The sequence below is a fragment of the Pseudoliparis swirei genome, chromosome 23, assembly GCF_029220125.1.
Source record: "Pseudoliparis swirei isolate HS2019 ecotype Mariana Trench chromosome 23, NWPU_hadal_v1, whole genome shotgun sequence".
Lineage (NCBI taxonomy): Eukaryota > Metazoa > Chordata > Actinopteri > Perciformes > Liparidae > Pseudoliparis > Pseudoliparis swirei.
This window is the reverse complement of record NC_079410.1, coordinates 8,058,588-8,076,606: the sequence shown is the minus strand read 5'-3', so window position 1 is coordinate 8,076,606 and position 18,019 is coordinate 8,058,588. Positions and strand designations below refer to the sequence as shown.

Genomic DNA, 18,019 nt, shown 5'->3' with positions numbered 1-18,019 from the left:
TGTTTTACAAATGACAATGTTTGACTTGTTCTTTGTTTGCATGCCGTTTATTGGAACACACATTCAAGGTTCTGTGGGTTTTCAAGTTCTCAGTAACATCCGGCTCCAGTGGCACCGTCCACACCGATTCATCTCGATCTTCTTGCTGCGTCGCGGTGAGTCCTGCAGAGTTGTCCTCCGCTTCAGCACAAATAAACTCGGCCCCCGTGACCTTTGCAAACTAAAAAGAAAAAAAAGAATATAAAGGGGAAATGCAGAACTGCCAACAATTTACTTATTTGCACATCGACACATTTAAGATCTTTTCTCGAATTACCCTAAAAACTAATGTTACGACACACGAACTAAAACACTGTTTTCAACTGACTGGGGACAGCAGTAATGGTTTAAACCCGAAACTACAGGGGGCCTTAAAATACTGTTCTTTTAACTCCACTTAATTCATCTGACAGCAGTTAATACAAGTTACCTTTGTTTTTATGACCTTTTGTCACAAGTTGTCCAGGTTGGTAACCCCTGGATAGTAACTACCTACTGGATATGAACTATAGTTCCTCCCCATTTAGGTTACCAATAAATGCTTCTGATTGATGGATGCATTAGTTTTAACAATATCTGATCCTGCTATATTATTAAGTCACAAGGGCCTTTTGACAATAGTACACTTTGCTGATAATACTTCTGTACTTTTACTTTAGTATGCATTTGAATGCAGGGTTTGCACTCATAATGAAGTATTTTGAGGTTCTTTCACACTAAAGCAAAGGATCCGACCACGCAGGACTCACCTAGTAAACTATTCCAGAAGGAGTTGTATGTTGCACTGCCGGTCACAGCTCCGAGTCTGGCGGGATTCCTCCTCACTGTGTGCACTGTGAAGCCACCGGGCCCAGTCACCTCCACCTCAACCACATGGTAGTCCCTTAACCTGGGGCATGAAGAGGTATGAATAGTGTGATATAAACAGCGATAAATGGCTGCACTCGCTCAATCTGATTTTTAGAAAGACTCACGCTGTGTCAGACACGATCTCTCCCTGAACGCCCATAAAGCCAAGTGCTCCTGCTGCCACTGCTGCGGCTGCCATGGTGTTAACGTTGTTGGGAGCAAGTGGGCACAACTCTGCCACTGAGCCTCTGAATAAAACACGCCGGCCCTCCTCCTCCGTCCAATCAGAGAGGACGTCTCCGGTCAGCCGGAAGCAGGATGGATGCTTGGACATTCTTATAAACAAAGCCTGAAAACAAGAGAAGAAACGGATGTAAACCATGACATGCTTTTTGTTATCGCCACACCTGCACTGCCCCAGTGGGAGTGTACCTTCAAGGCTCCACTGTCATTCAGCCTCTGGATGTCCTGGCCTCCCCACAATGCACCACTGGGGATGTAGAGTGTCCTACCGTACTGCTGAGCCGCCTGATGCAGCTTCTGGTTCAGACCAGGATCAGAGAGGGCAGAGGGAGAGCCCACCTGAGAGGAGGAGAAGAAAAGGCACATGTGTTCTCATTTTCTGTAATGGATAAAGACAGAATGAATTTGATTTGAAGAATTTCATTATCATCTGTTGAAGGCAACACAATGATGCAATGCTATCACGCTGAAATGTATTGTAAACATATCGATAATTCCTAAAATACAGAACCCTAAAAGACTGTTATAACTTAATATCCTTTTTAGAAAAGACCAGCCAAATACAAACCTCACTTATCAACACAAGTACACCTGTCTTATTCTGATCTGTTTAGTCTTCTTACAGTTAAGGAGCAGGAACATAAGAACAATATTATATATATATATATATATATATATAAAATGCAAAAGATCAATAGAAATAAGCTTACCATGAAATGGGACTGAGAGAGGAAGTGAAAGCCAAATTCTTTCACTATCTGTGGATGACACACCTCGATAATAACATCACATCGCCTGTGAAAAGAAACCAGTTTTACGAAACAGTGTTCTCAAATGATGTCAAGCATGTCGTCTACGGTAGCACAGAGATCACATAAGATGCAAATACTGGTGTGATGCATGCAGGTTTCTGTGTGTGCTTGCACCTGTTTTCAAAGGATGACAGGTCACAAAGGATGAGGTCATCAGGAACTACACCTTTGAGCTTGTCAGAATTTCTGTTCCAAACGAAAGCCAGCGTTAGACCGAGACCAGCTCCATCTTTAAGGATCCTCTCCACCAGGTACTGCCCTGAAACGCACACACACGCGATGAAGAGAGCGTAACGTCACAGATACAAAACTCAAAAAGATGTACATCAGAAAGTGTGTGTGAAATATAAGAGGGAGAGTTCAGACCGAGGTGTCCGTAGCCTACAACTCCAATTCTTTGGGAGGAAGAGCTGGTTGCCATGTCCTGTGCTGACAAAGGAAACATGCTGGGAAAAGAACATTCACCTGCAACTTGAACACACACACACACACACACACACACACACACATACACACACACACACACACACACACACACACACACACACACACACACACACACACACACACACACACACACACACACACACACACACACACACACACACACACACACACACACACACACACACACACACATACACACACGTATGCTTTTGACCCTACTTACTATCTTCTTTATTGCTCTCCTCACCAGATAATCTCAAACCCCAGCAGAACTCCCAACGTGAAGCACAAGTGGACCACGACTCCGGTAATTGTGAGCAACCACAGTACAAAGTTTGACTCCGAGGGGCCAAAGTTAATCATTGTTTGAGCCGAGCTCCTCCTCCATTCATTTAAACAACTTCAAATCCAGATGCATTTACAATTTCTTGTAAAGTGTAGCAATTAATTAATCTGACGCCGTGTGAACATCTAGTGACGCTCAAACAATGCCATGTGCTATTTTTCTCTATTTCTTTTAAAGATTGTCAACCACAAAACTTAAAATAATCTTGTGCAGCAGCTGTTTTTTTTGTGCCTACACATTAAATATATTTGAAAATGGGATGGTGTTGGAGTTTAAGTTGCCAGCCTTCACATATATTTATGAACTATTGATCTCTCTTCTCGTAGTGGCAGAGATGATTATGTTACATCACCTACAAGGTTTAAAGAAAGTCTCTTTCTGGACATTTTCTCACTATTAATGAATGCGTCATTACCAACAATAATTGTAAATTCACAAGTAAGAAATCAACTTTAACATATATGTTTTCTACTCGTTCAACTTTTCTCCTCATGTGTTAATGTTAGCAATAAACTCAAACTGTCAAAGGTCAGACATTTGTCTATGAGAACACGGAGAACATTGATTATCAGAGAGCAATCAGACAGCAAAGATCGGTCCAAAGTTCCCTGCTATGAAAGACCAACAGGCAGAGAGACGTGGCAGAGATTCGAGACAGGAGGGAACAAGACGAGCATCTGAGGATTACATGTGACGACAGAAAAGAAAGTAGAAGGCGTCAAGAAGACGAGACCGCTTCATCCAACCGAGAGATCTACTGTTTCTGAGACGATGGACATCCTTGAGACATATAACTATGACAAGCGGCAGAGGAGAAACACGGTACCTACAAACCATTTATGTACATTCACTGGTCAATAGTTGTTGAACAGACATCATTCTCTACGTGGAAAGGCTCAAATGGTCTAAAATCCTTATTCCAGCCAAATTAATGTTGTGACTCGTCTCCCCCTTTCTTTCCGTTCGTCCCTCTCTATTAGTCCTGCGCTCTCTTTCTTTCTCTCCTGCCTTTCTTTTTGTCTGCAGCGGTGTATTTCTACCTGTGGACACCTGACTCACCCGCATCCATCACATCTGCTGGTGTCAAATCAGCACCAGTACTCCTATTGGCTGCAGCCGTGCTGAGCTGGAATGGAGGTCGCAGTGTGCTGGGTGTGGTGGGAGGATTGGTTTTCTCTGCTGTTGGCGACTGCTGCTTAGTGTGGCCTGAGCTGTTCCTTCATGGTAAGAGTTTGCACAAAAACCCATCCCAGGAAATCCGTCTGATGATGGATAAGCATCTGGGGGTGAGGGGCTATAATTCTGGGGTCTGGAGTTGAGAGAGGACGTGTTCGACTGGATTGTTTGACAAGTAGCCAGTTTACAAGATGATTTCAAATGAATATAAAGCTAAATAATCAGGCAATAGCATTTCAGCCAATGTTTTCCACCTCTTTTGCTCTCCATACAGACGGATTACTTGGATTTAACCAAAGCCTGCTCAAACGTGATTGATCAATACTACTCAACAAACCGAAACCAGAATACTTCCGATATCAAAACGGACTGTGCGTTCAAACACCCATACTATAAGTATGGCAGAAAGATGTCGAGTACTTCCTGTTGCATAGTGTGTCAGATGCAGTATGTCGAAAATACCAAGATGCCCTGGCCTACTACATCCTGTCTCCTTTTGCAGTATGAATGCCAGAATGCTTTTCTAGCTATTGACCCACAATCCTTGGTGGCATTGGCGCAGCAGACATATGAGCAAGAGGGTCAAAGTTCATGGTGCCATGTTATGAAGAAGTGGTACGTCTTAATTGAATGCATACTACATTCATCAGTATCTACAGGCAGCATGGATTAAAACTAAAAAGAAAAAGTATGCGATGTGGAACACAGCTCTTGTCCCATTGCCTACAGATTATAATCGTATATTATACTACATGTACTTTATAAATATACATTAATATGTATTTTTTTTATTTACTTGCGATCAGTGGAACCCTCTAACTCAATGGTTCTCAACCTTTTTTTAGTGATGTACCCCGAGAAATATTATTTTCAGCCGAGTAACCCCCGACCAGTGCAAAGCATTTGGGGTTGAAAAAATGTTATGCGCAGCATTTTGCATATAATACATACAATTCAGTTTATGAACTTCCACTTATAGTTTTTTGAATATTTATTAAATAACTATTTTTAAAGGCTTAAAAAAAAAAAGTAAAACAAATCTCACGTAACCCAAGGAGTACCTTCCCGTACCCCCGTTTGAGAACCACTGCTCTAACGTAAAGCTCTAAATATTTGCATTTTGAAAATCATTGATCTAACTGCTGTTTGTCCACAACATCTCGCACATCTGTTCCAGGAATGGGTGCATTCGCTGTGGCTCACCTGCTGTACTCGATGACCTTCCTCTCCAGTCGTTACGCAACATATGCCTCCTCCTCTTCCTTCTGGACTCGCTCTCTCTATCTGATCCTGCTCACGCTGGGAGGAGGTTTCTACATCTACATGTATCCATTCCTGCAGAAAGTGCCAAACTCTGAAATACTGCTTCCAGCTGTGGGGCTCTACATCGTCCTTATTGTTCTGATGGGGGCATTAGCCATCAGAACCCACAACGTGGCAACGCTGTTAGGGAGTTTGTCCTTCATGGTGTCTGACCTGTCACTGGCTGTGCAAGTTTTCAAGGCGACAGCCCCGATGGAGCACGGTCACGCTGTCGTCATGGTCACGTATTATTTGGCCCAGCTACTAATCGCTGTGGGCGATGTAAATGCAGTGGAGGAAGACTTGTCAAAATGGAAGTGGTCCTAAACAACGTCCCAAGAGTCTGAAGTATCTCCATCACCCTGGTAAAATCATACAAACTATAAATCCTTTAGGTTTTGGAGTTTCTAATATCAACCCATCAAATTCTGGAAAAGAGGGGGATAGAAGGAGGACAGTACTGGTCAGCACTTGAAAGCTACTGGCTGGTGCCAATGATGGAGTAAAAGAGCTGCTGGAAAGTCAAGTTTGAATAATCATGCTAATACCCATAACAAAATATTTTATTGTTGCATGACATGAATGTTTATGTGTGGTTGGGCATGTGGTGGCAATGTTTTCCACATGAAATAATTATGTATATAAAATACAACAATTTGTTTTGTAAATCAATGTTATAAAATAAACAAGGATGTACTGAATTCTGTCCTGATTTTAGCAACTACTAAATTGAAAAGAAAATAGTTTCTTCAGACAAACCTAACTTAGAACAATTAAAGATAAGTTGCACATTTAGCATTGGGGTGTATCCATTGACATTTAAAATAGGAAGTACTTTACATAGTACCTGTGATGGGGATTTGGTTTGATATCATGATGAACTTTTCACTGGATTAAAATGACAGCTGACTTAAAAATTATTTTATACATCAGTTATTTACACACTCAAATCCAGCTCCTGCTTGAAATGCAAAATATGGACAACATCTGTTTTAACAGTAAAAAGAAAAGTTGCTTAACATCCATGAGCCAGATAAAGAATGTTCTGTTACATCTTTGCACACTGAAACCAACACAGGGGAGTTTATGAGGACTTCAGCGATCCATCCCATTGTCATCCGACTGTTGCCCGGGGAAACAAATAACCCTCAACTGCTCACAGAAAGCCAGTTCCTCCTGTTGGGGACAAAAATGTGGCTTTAGAAGTTTTCCTGGACATGCAGTCTAAACCTTGATGATTTAAAAACTAATACCTTCATCGGACTACAACGCTCTACAAGTGTCGACATGTTAGCATCTAGTTAGCACTTGAAAAGGTTTATGGTCAACAGTTTGGTTGCTTTTTGATAGACTTACAACTGTGCACAATATTTTAATGACACTAGATTTTGCAATCATGCACTTGTAGTTTTGTACATGAGAAAAGACAACTCCTCGGCTAAATGTTATTTTGGAATTCTCACAACACTTGAACCCAGTTTCACCTTCAGGCTCAAAGACTTAGGAAATACCTGACTCTCTTCTTTTCCTTGGAGCTCTCTGGTTTGCTCTCTGAGTAACTCCTTCAGACCCAGAGAAGGATTCCTGCAGTCTTGGAGACCCTGCGGACAGTCTTCCACCAGACTAGACAGATATCAGACACACAAAAAGGTGTCATTTCTGAAGCGAACCATGAATTGATGTCACTTGTGAGTATTCCAGACAGGAAGCTAGAGAGTGGCTCTTACCAGCAAAGGGCGCCCAGCACGTGTTCATGGAAAGGTAAGTGTGGCGAGCGGAGAACCGATACCAGCTGCTGGACCATACCCATAGAGACAACTGCGTCTGCAGGACGGAGAAAACAGATAAAGATATTAAAAAGACCCACAATTAAAGAAGCACCTTTCACAGTCAGTGCTAACATGCTTCGTAGAGCTGCCTGAGAAGATGATCCCTCACTCAAAGATGATCGCAGGTATCAAGAGTCCCTTACATACTTGCTATCGGGTGATACCAAAGTATCACCATCAGAATTGGGAGTTCGAAAGCAAGATGGTATGAATGCCAGCTTTTTGACCAAAAACTAAATAATAAAAAATAAGTCCACAGCTTTGTTGAAGGGCACTGTTCTGTGTGGATGCCTCGCTCCTTCGTACCTTTCTGCTCGGGATGCGACGCCAGCAGGTTGAGCAGAAGGAATGCGGACTTGGTCCTGAGCTTCTCGATGTCCGATTGCATGCCTCGCATCAGCACTGAGACGCCATCATGGGACAAGAACGCCTGGAGGCCTGACTCCTGCTCTCGAACCAGACCTAAAGTCACCACCAGATGAGTTACGATTAGTACTGTATCCTGAGCACAAAGAATTACAATCCAGTCCAAATGCTTTCCACGCTCTCCTTTAGTGTTGTCAGAAAACACATTAATGCCCCCGTTTGAACTACGAGTCTGAATCGAGTTTCAAGTCGCCAGTATTGAGCAATAAGGTCTTAAATACTCACATGACACAGCGTAGAGAGCTTTTACTCTGACGGTGGAGTTGGGGTCCGAGTCTGCCAGCTGCAGCAGCTTCGGCAGAACCCCGGTGCTAAACAAGTGGACCTGCACCTGCGGCATGTTCTGAGCACAGATAGCGATGAGCTGGGCAGCACGCCACCTAAAGCCACTTTCGGCATGACACAGATACTGGGAGATACACAGGTCCAGTCCTCCAAGAGTCATTAGATCTGTGAAGTAGAGAAGCAGGGTACAAACTCAAGTATTTTTTATTCATAACCTCTATCCAGCTATTGCCTCATACTAACATCTGACCTATAGACTGCTTGGAAAAAGTAAAATACTATTTATTACAAACCTCTTGCATTGTCCAGGTTCTCACATAACTCTGACACGATCGCAAATGCTGTTTCTCGCTCATCTTCATCCTCTTCATCCTCTCCCTCCTTTACGCTCTTTCCCTCCCGGCGCAAGACGGCCAAGCACCGCTTTATCTGCGTCACTTCATCCATCTGCCCTTTACAGACATCTGCTAGAACATCTCTCAGCCATATTTTCCTCTGTAACAGAGAAAGAGTATTCGTATAATAATGTTTCAGCATCCACACATTTGAGGGAAGGTAGAAGTCTTCATAGATACAAATAAAATGGAAAATCGTTAACCCTGTCCTTTAAAAAAAATGTAATCTTCATCAGTCCAAAAGTCATATAGAGTATCTCAACATAGGAGAAAAACAGCTAATCTTAAAATTGTATGACATTAACCCAGTGATTTTGGGCCTCTTTGTATAAAAATGTGTTATCGCAATCAATAATCAAAATATTGAACGAATGATGTCCATGGACTCAAATTCATCAAATACCTCCAGCTCTGCTCGTGTCACAATTATGGTAATAATTTGTCAGTAGGGGCGAGATCCCCCTAGCGACGCTGGCACTCAGTGGCACTTGCCAGCAGTTGCCAGCAGTTGCCACTACTAGTCAAAAAGTGCCACTACTAGTCAAAAAGTGCCAGCAGACGGAGGGTCGGCCAGGCGCGTCTGCGGCATGTCTGCGCAGTGACGAGTCTGCGACGACTCAGTGACAAGCTCCACTGAAGTGCCCGGACAGCGGAAGAAATCACTTTCATGATCACACAATGGAGGAGCTGCGGTTTAGCTAGATAGATAGCTAAAATAGCTAGATACACAGATGGATGTGTGTATATATATAAAAAGACACTAATTAATATATATATATTAATTAGTGTCTTTTAGACACTTACTGACAATATGCAATAAGATAGTGCTTTACATTACTGCTGTACTATATTTAATATTGTTTTGCTACTACTACGTTTCACTTCGTAACCTATTACACTTATATACCATGATATTGTAACGTCTCGGACGTTATGGCACTGATGACACGGAGACGGGACGACGTTATTACTCCTCCTTTATTGGGCATCCACCAACACAGACAGCGTGCTCCTCTCAGCTCAGCAGCTCGAACGTCAACAACAACGGTTCCCGTCAACCACCCTTAACTCCCGTTTTCCGACAGGTTAACCCCGCCTCCCCTCTACTCCGCCAATCACAGGCACGCCCCCTCGACCAGCATGCACGGTGCCACACTTTGATTGACAGCCACTTCACAGGGTCGCTACAATATATTACGAAGTGAAACGTAGTAGAAGCAAAACAATATTAAATATAGTACAGCAGTAATGTACAGCACTATCGCATATTGTAAGTAAGTGTCTACAAAAAGACACTAATTATATATATATATATCCATCTGTGTATCTAGCTATTTTAGCTATCTATCTATCTATCTAGCTAAACCGCAGCTCCTCCATTCTGTGATCATGAAAGTGATTTCTTCCGCTGTCCGGGCACTTCAGTGAAGCTTGTCACTAAATCGTCGCAGACTCGTCACTGCGGCCGACCCTCCGTCTGCTGGCACTTTTTGACTAGTAGTGGCACTTTTTAACTAGTAGTGGCACTTTTTGACTAGTAGTGGCATCTGCTGGCAACTGCTGGCAAGTGTCACTGAGTGCCAGTGCTTACACTTTAGACTAACAGTGGCATCTCCTCAAAGTAGAATTTCATGGCGGTATAACAGTATGACATGGTAAAACAATAAATTATATATATATCTTTTAAAAAAATTATTATTAAAGAAAGGCGGGTACATTATACATTTTGTAGCGACCCTGTGAAGTGGCTGTCAATCACAGTGTGGCACCGTGCATGCTGGTCGAGGGGGCGTGCCTGTGATTGGCGGAGTAGAGGGGAGGCGGGGTTAACCTGTCGGATAACGGGAGTTAAGGGTGGTGGACGGGAACCGTTGTTGTTGACGTTCGAGCTGCTAAGCTGAGAGGAGCACGCTGTCTGTGTTGGTGGATGCCCAATAAAGGGAGGATTAATAACGTCGTCCCGTCTCCGTGTCATCAGTGCCATAACGTCCGAGACGTTACAATATCATGGTATATAAGTGTAATAGGTTACGAAGTGAAACGTAGTAGTAGCAAAACAATATTAAATACAGTACAGCAGTAATGTACAGCACTATCTTATTGCATATTGTAAGTAAGTGTCTACAAAAAGACAATATATATATATATATATATATATCCATCTGTGTATCTAGCTATTTTAGCTATCTATCTAGCTAAACCGCAGCTCCTCCATTCTGTGATCATGAAAGTGATTTATTCCGCTGTCCGGGCACTTCAGTGAAGCTTGTCACTGAGTCGTCGCAGACTCGTCAATGCGCAGACATGCCTCAGACGCGCCTGGCCGACCCTCCGTCTGCTGGCACTTTTTGACTAGTAGTGGCACTTTTTGACTAGCTGTGGCACTTTTTAACTAGTAGTGGCACTTTTTGACTAGCTGCGGCATCTGCTGGCAACTGCTGGCAAGTGTCACTGAGTGCCAGTGCTTAAACTTTAGACTAACAGTGGCATCTCCTCAAAGGAGAATTTCATGGAGGTATAACAGTGTGACATGGTAAAAAAATTAATTATATATTTTTTATTATTAAAGAAAGGCGGGTACATTATACATATCATGGTATATAAGTGTTATATATTACGAAGTGAAACGTAGTAGTAGCAAAACAATATTCAATATAGTACAGCAGTATTGTACAGCAATATCGTATTGCATATTGTAAGTAAGTCTAAAAAAATACATTATCTATGCAAGTCTGCGGCACTTGCCACAGACTTGCCACTGAGGTGCCACTGAGGTGCCAGTGAGTTGCCAGTGAGTTGCCAGTGAGTTGCCATTGAGTTGTCGGTGCCAGTGATTGCACTCGCCCTCTCTCTAATTTGTATGACCACATACTCTTTATTAGGCCTTTGGTCCTGTGAGGACTAACTGAGCTCGATAGTCTGGACCCAACGAGGTGTGTTGCCCAAAGCTCCTTCAGGTTGTAAATGTACATTTAACCGACCCTTACCTCCTCGGACATGGGCTGAAAACTGTCAGGTCCCCCTGGGGCTGGTCCAACATCCACTGCCAGCTGCAGGACCCCCTGGAGGTTTTGGGGATATCTCCTGGTCGGTCTGTCTTCTGCCATGATGTGCACCGCTGAGGTGGAAACACGACATCAAAAGAATCAGCGGGACAGGGACAACTGAAGAGTTGACGTCGTCACGGCCTGTGAACATGAATCCCAAACACAGGGCGCAAACCCAGCAGACAGTGTCTAACTTGAGTCTAAAGATGCTATCATTACCTAGACATAATATTACAACATTAATAATAATACAACATAAAGGCAGTACCCCTACACAAACCTTAATCTTAACACAATTTACCTCGACACGAGTCCTGTGAAGAGTGTTGAATAAATGGACACTGGGTCTTTTATAGTATCTTAGCTCCCCTTCCCAAAGAGTAACACGAATGAGCTAGAACATTCTAGCTAACGTTAGCTGAACTCACGAGTCGCAAGGAGGCTGCCATGATGTACCGTTACCGTAAACGTTTAACCAAATTGGCAAGCAAATTGTTTTTTGCCGAATTATTTACTCACCTCTCAGTCCTTTCAGTCTTCACACTTCCTACGCTGATTTAGTTCGACAAAAATATGATACAGCAAGTTTGACAGTAACACAACCAAAGCATGTAAAGGGCACAACGTCAAACGCCACCATATTAGCGTGTTTACGGTAAATCGCGCATGCGCGAAGATCAAAGTATTTCAGTAACAGAGAGAGGAGTCCCTCTGGCGAATCCCTTCTTATATCCAGTTGACGGTGAAATCCCCCTTCCCCAAACTAAGGAACCGTGTACAATATGAAATACCTCTATTAAACTATCCATTCATTGATCATCTTTCGTTGAGAGGGGGCTGTAGTCGATCCCAGTTGACATTGGGCGAAGGGTACACCCTCGACTGGTCGCCAGACTATCGCAGGGCAGTATTAAAATATATTTGACAAAATATGTGTTTTTAGGATTTGTGCATCAAATAGATAAATTAAGGAAGTTGGATAACTTTACAGCTTAACTATTCAGAACTAATTCAACTGGTATCCTAAAACTAACAGTTGACGAGTTTAAAATAATAACTCAATGTATGTCGCTGTCGTGAGCTGCTTGGTTTGACAGCTGTGGACCTTTACGGGTACTCTCTTTATTCGTTGTTCGTCTTTGGTTTGGGCTAACCATCCAAGATGGCGTCGCTTGTGGGACTGCGTGCATGTTTCTCCGGTAAAATCTTTTTATTCTCTTGTAGTTACCGACGAATTTCATTTCAGTATGTTTGCATTCTCTTAGCACCCGCTTTGTTCTGCACATAACAGTAGATGCTTTTTACTTTTATAGCAACATAATCTATCGTAACAAAAAGAGACTCTTCTGTTTCTTCGTTAGCCGAGCAAGGTCACGTTACCAATGGGTTTTAGCTAACGACCCAGCTTGTCGAGGATGATGGCTGACTGATGATTATTTAAACATGCTTATATTATAGAAAGTTATGTAGCTACCGAAGTTCACTGTTTAAATATCAAACAGTTGCTTAATCGGAGGCTCCTGGTTTTCAGGATTTGTTTGTTGTCGAGCGCTGCATAGTTCCTTTCAGCTAAGGACTTTGCTCAATGCAGTTCTGAATAAATAAGCATATACAATAGTATTTGAGTGTTTGCTTGTAAATAAAATGACACTCCTGCTTTATATTTTCGCTTATTTGACACCAAATTTGAATAGGCAACAACAACATGTGACTGACCATCTGCTACCTGATGGACATTTCGTGTGACTAAAATAGAAAAGGATCGTTTAATGCCTTACATGATGCAAAAATGGCTTCAACAATTTTCCATTCTTAGTGGTGGAATTATAGAATAAGATACTTCTACTGGATTATCCTGTCAAATAATCAGCAATTACCTTAATTTACATGCTCACCTTTTGTTTCTCTCATTTTAGCTCTTCAGCTGTCTTCGCCGAGCCTCCTGCACAGCTCCTTCAAATTGGTGAGTGTGCCCACAAACTGCAATGTACAGACTGTTTATCATGGGTTTTGCAACTGTATAACTCCTGGCTTTGTCATGTAGGGAGCTGTGCCCCTGAGTCGGCGAACCTTTGTTGCAGAGGCTAAGAAGACATACACCAGAGAAAAACCTCACGTCAACATTGGAACAATCGGCCACGTTGATCACGGCAAGACAACCCTGACTGCTGCCATCACAAAAGGTAGACACACTGACGTCCCTGCTTTTAACTCCTACACACTGAGATATTTTATGTGATCTAGACTTAAATAGCTCCACTGGCATAAGGTAAAAAGTCAAGGTGAGAACAAGAAATCTGAATTGTGACTGATGTGTTTTTGGGTCCTCAGTGCTGGCTGAGGCTGGTGGTGGGAACTATAAAAAGTATGAAGAGATTGACAATGCCCCTGAGGAGAAGGCAAGAGGAATCACCATCAACGCCTCTCATGTAGAATACACCACAGCCAACAGACATTATGCTCACACAGACTGTCCTGGGCATGCCGACTATGTCAAGGTAATCTGCTTTAATTCTACAAAGCACCTGCAACCAACCTCAGGATGCCACTTAGTTGTAGTTCTTCCCAATTTAGAATCCTTGTTTCTTCTTAAGTGTTTCAAGCTGAATTATTTACATTATAAATTACATAAAAAGGTAATTAATTATCTTTAAATATCCTGAACTTTTTTTCAGAACATGATTACTGGCACATCTCAGATGGACGGCTGCATCCTGGTGGTGGCGGCCACTGACGGCCAGATGCCTCAGACACGAGAGCATCTCCTGTTGGCAAAGCAGATAGGAGTCGAGCATGTGGTGGTTTTCATCAACAAGGCCGACGTCGTGGAGGACAAGGAGATGGTGGAGCTGGTGGAGATCGAGATCCGCGAGCTGCTCACAGAGTTTGGCTATGATGGCGAGAACACGCCTGTTGTGATCGGCTCAGCCCTCTGCGCCCTGGAGGTAAAGGAAATGCTGGCAGTCATTTGTCTCAGTTTAGTTAATACTGGGCTGATCTGAACTACTGTTTAAATCACTTGTAGGTTAGACCCTGTTGGTACATGTTGAGTCTGATGTGATGCATCTGTATGTGAACTGACTGAATTTTTGTTTTGCTCCATCTCAGAACAGACAGCCTGAACTTGGTGTAAATGCAGTGATGAAACTGCTGGATATTATAGATTCTTATATTCCTCTCCCCAAAAGAGAGCTTGAAAAACCTTTTCTTCTGCCCATCGAAGGTGTTTATTCAATCCCAGGTATGAATACATTACAAAGAATGCAGCCTGTAAAGAATGCATTTTTCATCTCAACAGTGAACTGTAAGGCTTACAATTAAGGAGGATGCTCGGCAGAATGAGTTACTTTCTAACTTCTATGAAGTTCCCTGTGTTTAGTGACATTTAACAGATTTTCTCTGCTAGCTGTAAAATGCAGCATCTCAAACCAAAGTCAGAAGGTGGTGACGCTTCAAAGTAACTTGCTTTAAATTTAAATGTGATCACTTGTGTTGTTTAGGCAGAGGTACTGTGGTGTCCGGCACTGTGGAGAGGGGTATCATCAAGAAAGGAGACGACTGTGAGTTTGTGGGCCACAATCGCAACTTCAAGTCAGTGGTTACAGGTGAGTGAAAGGAAAAAACAACAGACATTTAGAGAAGGAGCTGCTGTTTACAAATCACATGAACCACCAGGTGACATATTTAAAGAAAAGCCAGAACCAAACGCTATTGCTTCCATACCGGGCATGAATGGTTTGATAAGTATACAAATGTGAATTATATGTCAGTCTTCTCAAGATATGCACAGTTATCACAGTTATGGGAGATGTGCTTATGTATTTATCTTAAATATTGAGTTCACACAGCCTCAGGGGTCCACACACATTTTAAACAGTATGACCTGGAGTTGATGAGTTTCTGATCTAAAAATGCTGCTGAGCATTCGTCTGAGTTCAAGGTTATATAATAGTGTATGGCTATTGGTGTGTGTACACAATAATTGCATCTTGCGTTGTTTTCTGTTTGGCTCAGGTATTGAGATGTTTCACAAGTCTCTGGATCGGGCCGAGGCTGGAGATAACCTGGGCGCTCTGGTCCGAGGACTGAAGCGAGAGGACTTAAGGAGAGGGATGGTGATGTGCAAACCAGGAGCCATCCAGCCATACCAGAAAATCCAGGCCCAGGTCTGAGAGCACACCGTTTTGGTTGTTATACAGCCATACCTCCATTTTTATATATTTCTGTACAATTAATCGAAAGGGCTAATTTATAATTGGGGACAAGACCAAAGTAAATAATCCAACAATTATAATGGCCAATAACGGTTATAAAGGGAATCTGGGAGACCAGCCAGATGCCACAGTAATGACGGATCATTCACTGAGTTACTGACACTCTCTAGGCACAGACAATTCAGTGGCTTGTTCATTTTTGTAAAATGTTTTTCTATTTAAAAAATAAAAATACACGCCTCTCTGTATCCAGTAATCTAAACTGTGACGTGTTTGTGCTTGCTGTGTTACAGGTGTATATTCTGAGTAAGGAGGAGGGAGGCAGACATAAACCGTTTGTCACCAACTTCATGCCCATCATGTTCTCTCTCACCTGGGACATGGCCTGCAGAGTCACTCTGCCCGATGACAAGGTTTGTGCATTTCAACCTTTCAGTAAAAGTTTGAATCCCATCGACAACAATTCACCCAGATGGTGCATGCTGTGAACATTGTGTGCTTCGTGATGTTTCAGGTCTAATCTGTAAAAAAACAGACAGTAACCACTAACCACTCTCCTGTCTGTTGCTCACGTCTTTTTTCAGGAAATGGTAATGCCAGGCGAGGACACCTCCTTGACGCTCTCGCTCCGCCAACCAATGGTTCTGGAAAAAGGCCAGAGGTTCACCCTGAGAGACGGAAACAGGACCATCGGCACCGGCCTGGTCACAGAAATCCTTGCGGCTAAAGATGAAGACCAGGTCAAATGGGGCTGAAGGGAAACTCTGCAGACCACTGGGGAGGGGGGGGGGGGGTTAGGATATCTGATCGGTTTCTGGTCAAATCAAATAATTCTAGAAATATACAAATAAAGTACATACACCCATGCACGACCCTCAAACAAGAAAAGACTAAAAGGAATTTGTGGCTCTGTTGTGCAGGTTCACCCAACCAAAATACCTGACGTGGTAAGCTCTGTCGTTATGTCAAAATACCAGACTGTCAGAATTATGCCATTTATGTAATAAAATGTATTTAATAATTGAATGCCTCCTTTGTTTGTGTGGTTTGGGCTTTTGCTAGCTAAATGTATTTCACACACAAATTCGTACAGAATCTTAATGCATAATTCTGGAGCTAAAGACTTACAACATGTTGACTAGTCACAGGAGGAAAAGCACAGGTGTTTCTAATAAGACTAACGATGGCTCAGAGCAGCTAAATTAAATTCAGCCACTTTTGATTTAATTAGTTAAACCTGTTGTTTTCTTACTCTGGCAAGTCAAGATGTGATCTGTGTAAAGGTACGTACACACCAAACGCGTGAGTTTACTTGCTCGACCATTTGCCGTGTTCACCCCATAAGCGTCGTGACGCTCTGCGAGGGGCGGGGCTTATCTCCGTGGCTTGCCTCCGTAAAAAACGTGATCATTTTCTTCACCCACCACGGAAGATGCCACATGAGGGCAGCAAAGAGCTGCTTCATTATTTGCTTAATGATTAATTATCTATAGTTAGGGATTCAGTTGGAGGATCTCTCGCATCTAAACTTTTAAATGAGCTTCTGTGAAAACAAGTTCGATTAAATGTACAAATAACTTAGACACCTTCATTCTACAGATTGTGATTGATATATAGTTGACGATCACCATTTGTTCTCTTGGTGCAGATGATTAGAAATATGAAATAACCCTGCTGATCTCTTCCTCAGCATTGTGTCCTCAGAGGCAATGGATTAAAAGTGGGAATGATCTGTCACGCATTAATTATAAAGAATTTCTTTACAAAAATGTTTAAGATTTACTGCACCAACTACTGCACAAATAATACAATATTTGATCATATTTCTATATTATAACTATTACTATAATCAGTTGTGAAATGTAATTATAAAATTAAGAAATATATATTTAATGAAACAATTACCCACTAATCTCGATGAGAACAAGCGTATCTTAGATGGAGACGAGTCGGCCTGAGATGGAAGCCCATGGCTGACATTGAACATCTTAATAAATCCTAATAGTTGTTGAAGGTATAGCGTCCTTTAGCAGATCATTTCAGTGTGATAATCCAGGTTGGCCATGTTGGTGTTTGTGTGCGCTGAATATTCGGTGTCCTCTCTGCTCGCTGGTTCTCCAGTTGCTCCGTCTGCTGTCGGTATTTGAGTCGGTTCCTCCTGTAATCCAATCGGCCTGTTGCTGTAATCAAATACTGGACATCTGCAGAAGTCGAGGTTGGAGCTGCTGTAGTACTACTGAGTGATGTGCTCAGCTGGAAAATGAATGTCTCCAGAGGAAAAGTAAGTTATATGATCAGACTGTAAACACTAACATACAGTATGCTGGTGGTCAGTGATACAGAACTGTTTTTAACTCAAAGAATTCTGATTCACTAAATGTGATTCAAGCCAGCGTGTGTCTGTGACCGATGATTGATGGCGAGACACATGTTCACATGCTCTTCATGTTGGTCACAGCAACTCACAATAGAGACAAATCAAAGGCTTTAGAAACATCAGCAACGTTATTAGTGTAATTGCTTGAATAATAGAGCCCCTCCGAGCGATATATCATTATAAATCATTATTAGGTTACTGATACTGATGCGTCATTGTTCAGCATCACTCT

The 18,019-nt window shown here is 42.4% G+C and overlaps 4 protein-coding genes across 9 annotated transcripts; 2 read left to right on the top strand and 2 right to left on the bottom strand.

Annotated features, from left to right (window-relative positions):
• Positions 1 to 25: 25 nt before the first annotated feature.
• On the bottom strand, positions 26 to 2,693 carry aspdh (aspartate dehydrogenase domain containing). 4 transcript variants are annotated; one of them, XM_056406778.1, is made up of 8 exons: positions 2,638 to 2,693; positions 2,310 to 2,367; positions 2,058 to 2,202; positions 1,842 to 1,926; positions 1,321 to 1,470; positions 1,014 to 1,237; positions 789 to 928; positions 26 to 220 (listed from the first exon to the last, which is right to left on the bottom strand). In XM_056406778.1, exons 2-8 carry the CDS (start codon positions 2,362 to 2,364, stop codon positions 183 to 185), a joined length of 837 nt encoding a protein of 278 aa, XP_056262753.1. In that variant the 5' UTR covers positions 2,365 to 2,367; positions 2,638 to 2,693; the 3' UTR covers positions 26 to 182. The 4 variants fall into 4 exon arrangements, with proteins under 4 accessions (XP_056262753.1, XP_056262752.1, XP_056262751.1 ...); XM_056406777.1 differs by having other exon boundaries at positions 2,310 to 2,372; positions 2,614 to 2,683; XM_056406776.1 differs by having other exon boundaries at positions 2,614 to 2,683.
• Positions 2,694 to 2,889: 196 nt separating this feature from the next.
• tmem86b (transmembrane protein 86B) lies at positions 2,890 to 5,680 on the top strand. Its single transcript, XM_056406779.1, has 3 exons — positions 2,890 to 3,558; positions 3,717 to 3,960; positions 5,090 to 5,680. Exons 1-3 carry the CDS (start codon positions 3,508 to 3,510, stop codon positions 5,539 to 5,541), a joined length of 747 nt encoding a protein of 248 aa, XP_056262754.1. The 5' UTR covers positions 2,890 to 3,507; the 3' UTR covers positions 5,542 to 5,680.
• Positions 5,681 to 5,759: 79 nt separating this feature from the next.
• On the bottom strand, positions 5,760 to 11,805 carry hspbp1 (HSPA (heat shock 70kDa) binding protein, cytoplasmic cochaperone 1). 3 transcript variants are annotated; one of them, XM_056406773.1, is made up of 8 exons: positions 11,716 to 11,805; positions 11,137 to 11,267; positions 8,048 to 8,249; positions 7,695 to 7,919; positions 7,350 to 7,505; positions 6,942 to 7,038; positions 6,726 to 6,837; positions 5,760 to 6,390 (listed from the first exon to the last, which is right to left on the bottom strand). In XM_056406773.1, the coding sequence occupies exons 2-8, from the start codon at positions 11,254 to 11,256 to the stop codon at positions 6,310 to 6,312; spliced, it is 993 nt and encodes a 330-aa protein (XP_056262748.1). In that variant the 5' UTR covers positions 11,257 to 11,267; positions 11,716 to 11,805; the 3' UTR covers positions 5,760 to 6,309. The 3 variants fall into 3 exon arrangements, with proteins under 3 accessions (XP_056262748.1, XP_056262747.1, XP_056262746.1); XM_056406772.1 differs by lacking the exon at positions 11,716 to 11,805 and adding an exon at positions 11,477 to 11,613; XM_056406771.1 differs by lacking the exon at positions 11,716 to 11,805 and adding an exon at positions 11,498 to 11,612.
• A 532-nt stretch (positions 11,806 to 12,337) lies between these two features.
• Positions 12,338 to 16,436, top strand: tufm (Tu translation elongation factor, mitochondrial). Its single transcript, XM_056407030.1, has 10 exons — positions 12,338 to 12,395; positions 13,113 to 13,159; positions 13,241 to 13,379; positions 13,528 to 13,694; positions 13,872 to 14,141; positions 14,305 to 14,437; positions 14,697 to 14,801; positions 15,211 to 15,362; positions 15,704 to 15,823; positions 15,995 to 16,436. The coding sequence occupies exons 1-10, from the start codon at positions 12,359 to 12,361 to the stop codon at positions 16,163 to 16,165; spliced, it is 1,341 nt and encodes a 446-aa protein (XP_056263005.1). The 5' UTR covers positions 12,338 to 12,358; the 3' UTR covers positions 16,166 to 16,436.
• Positions 16,437 to 18,019: the final 1,583 nt, after the last annotated feature.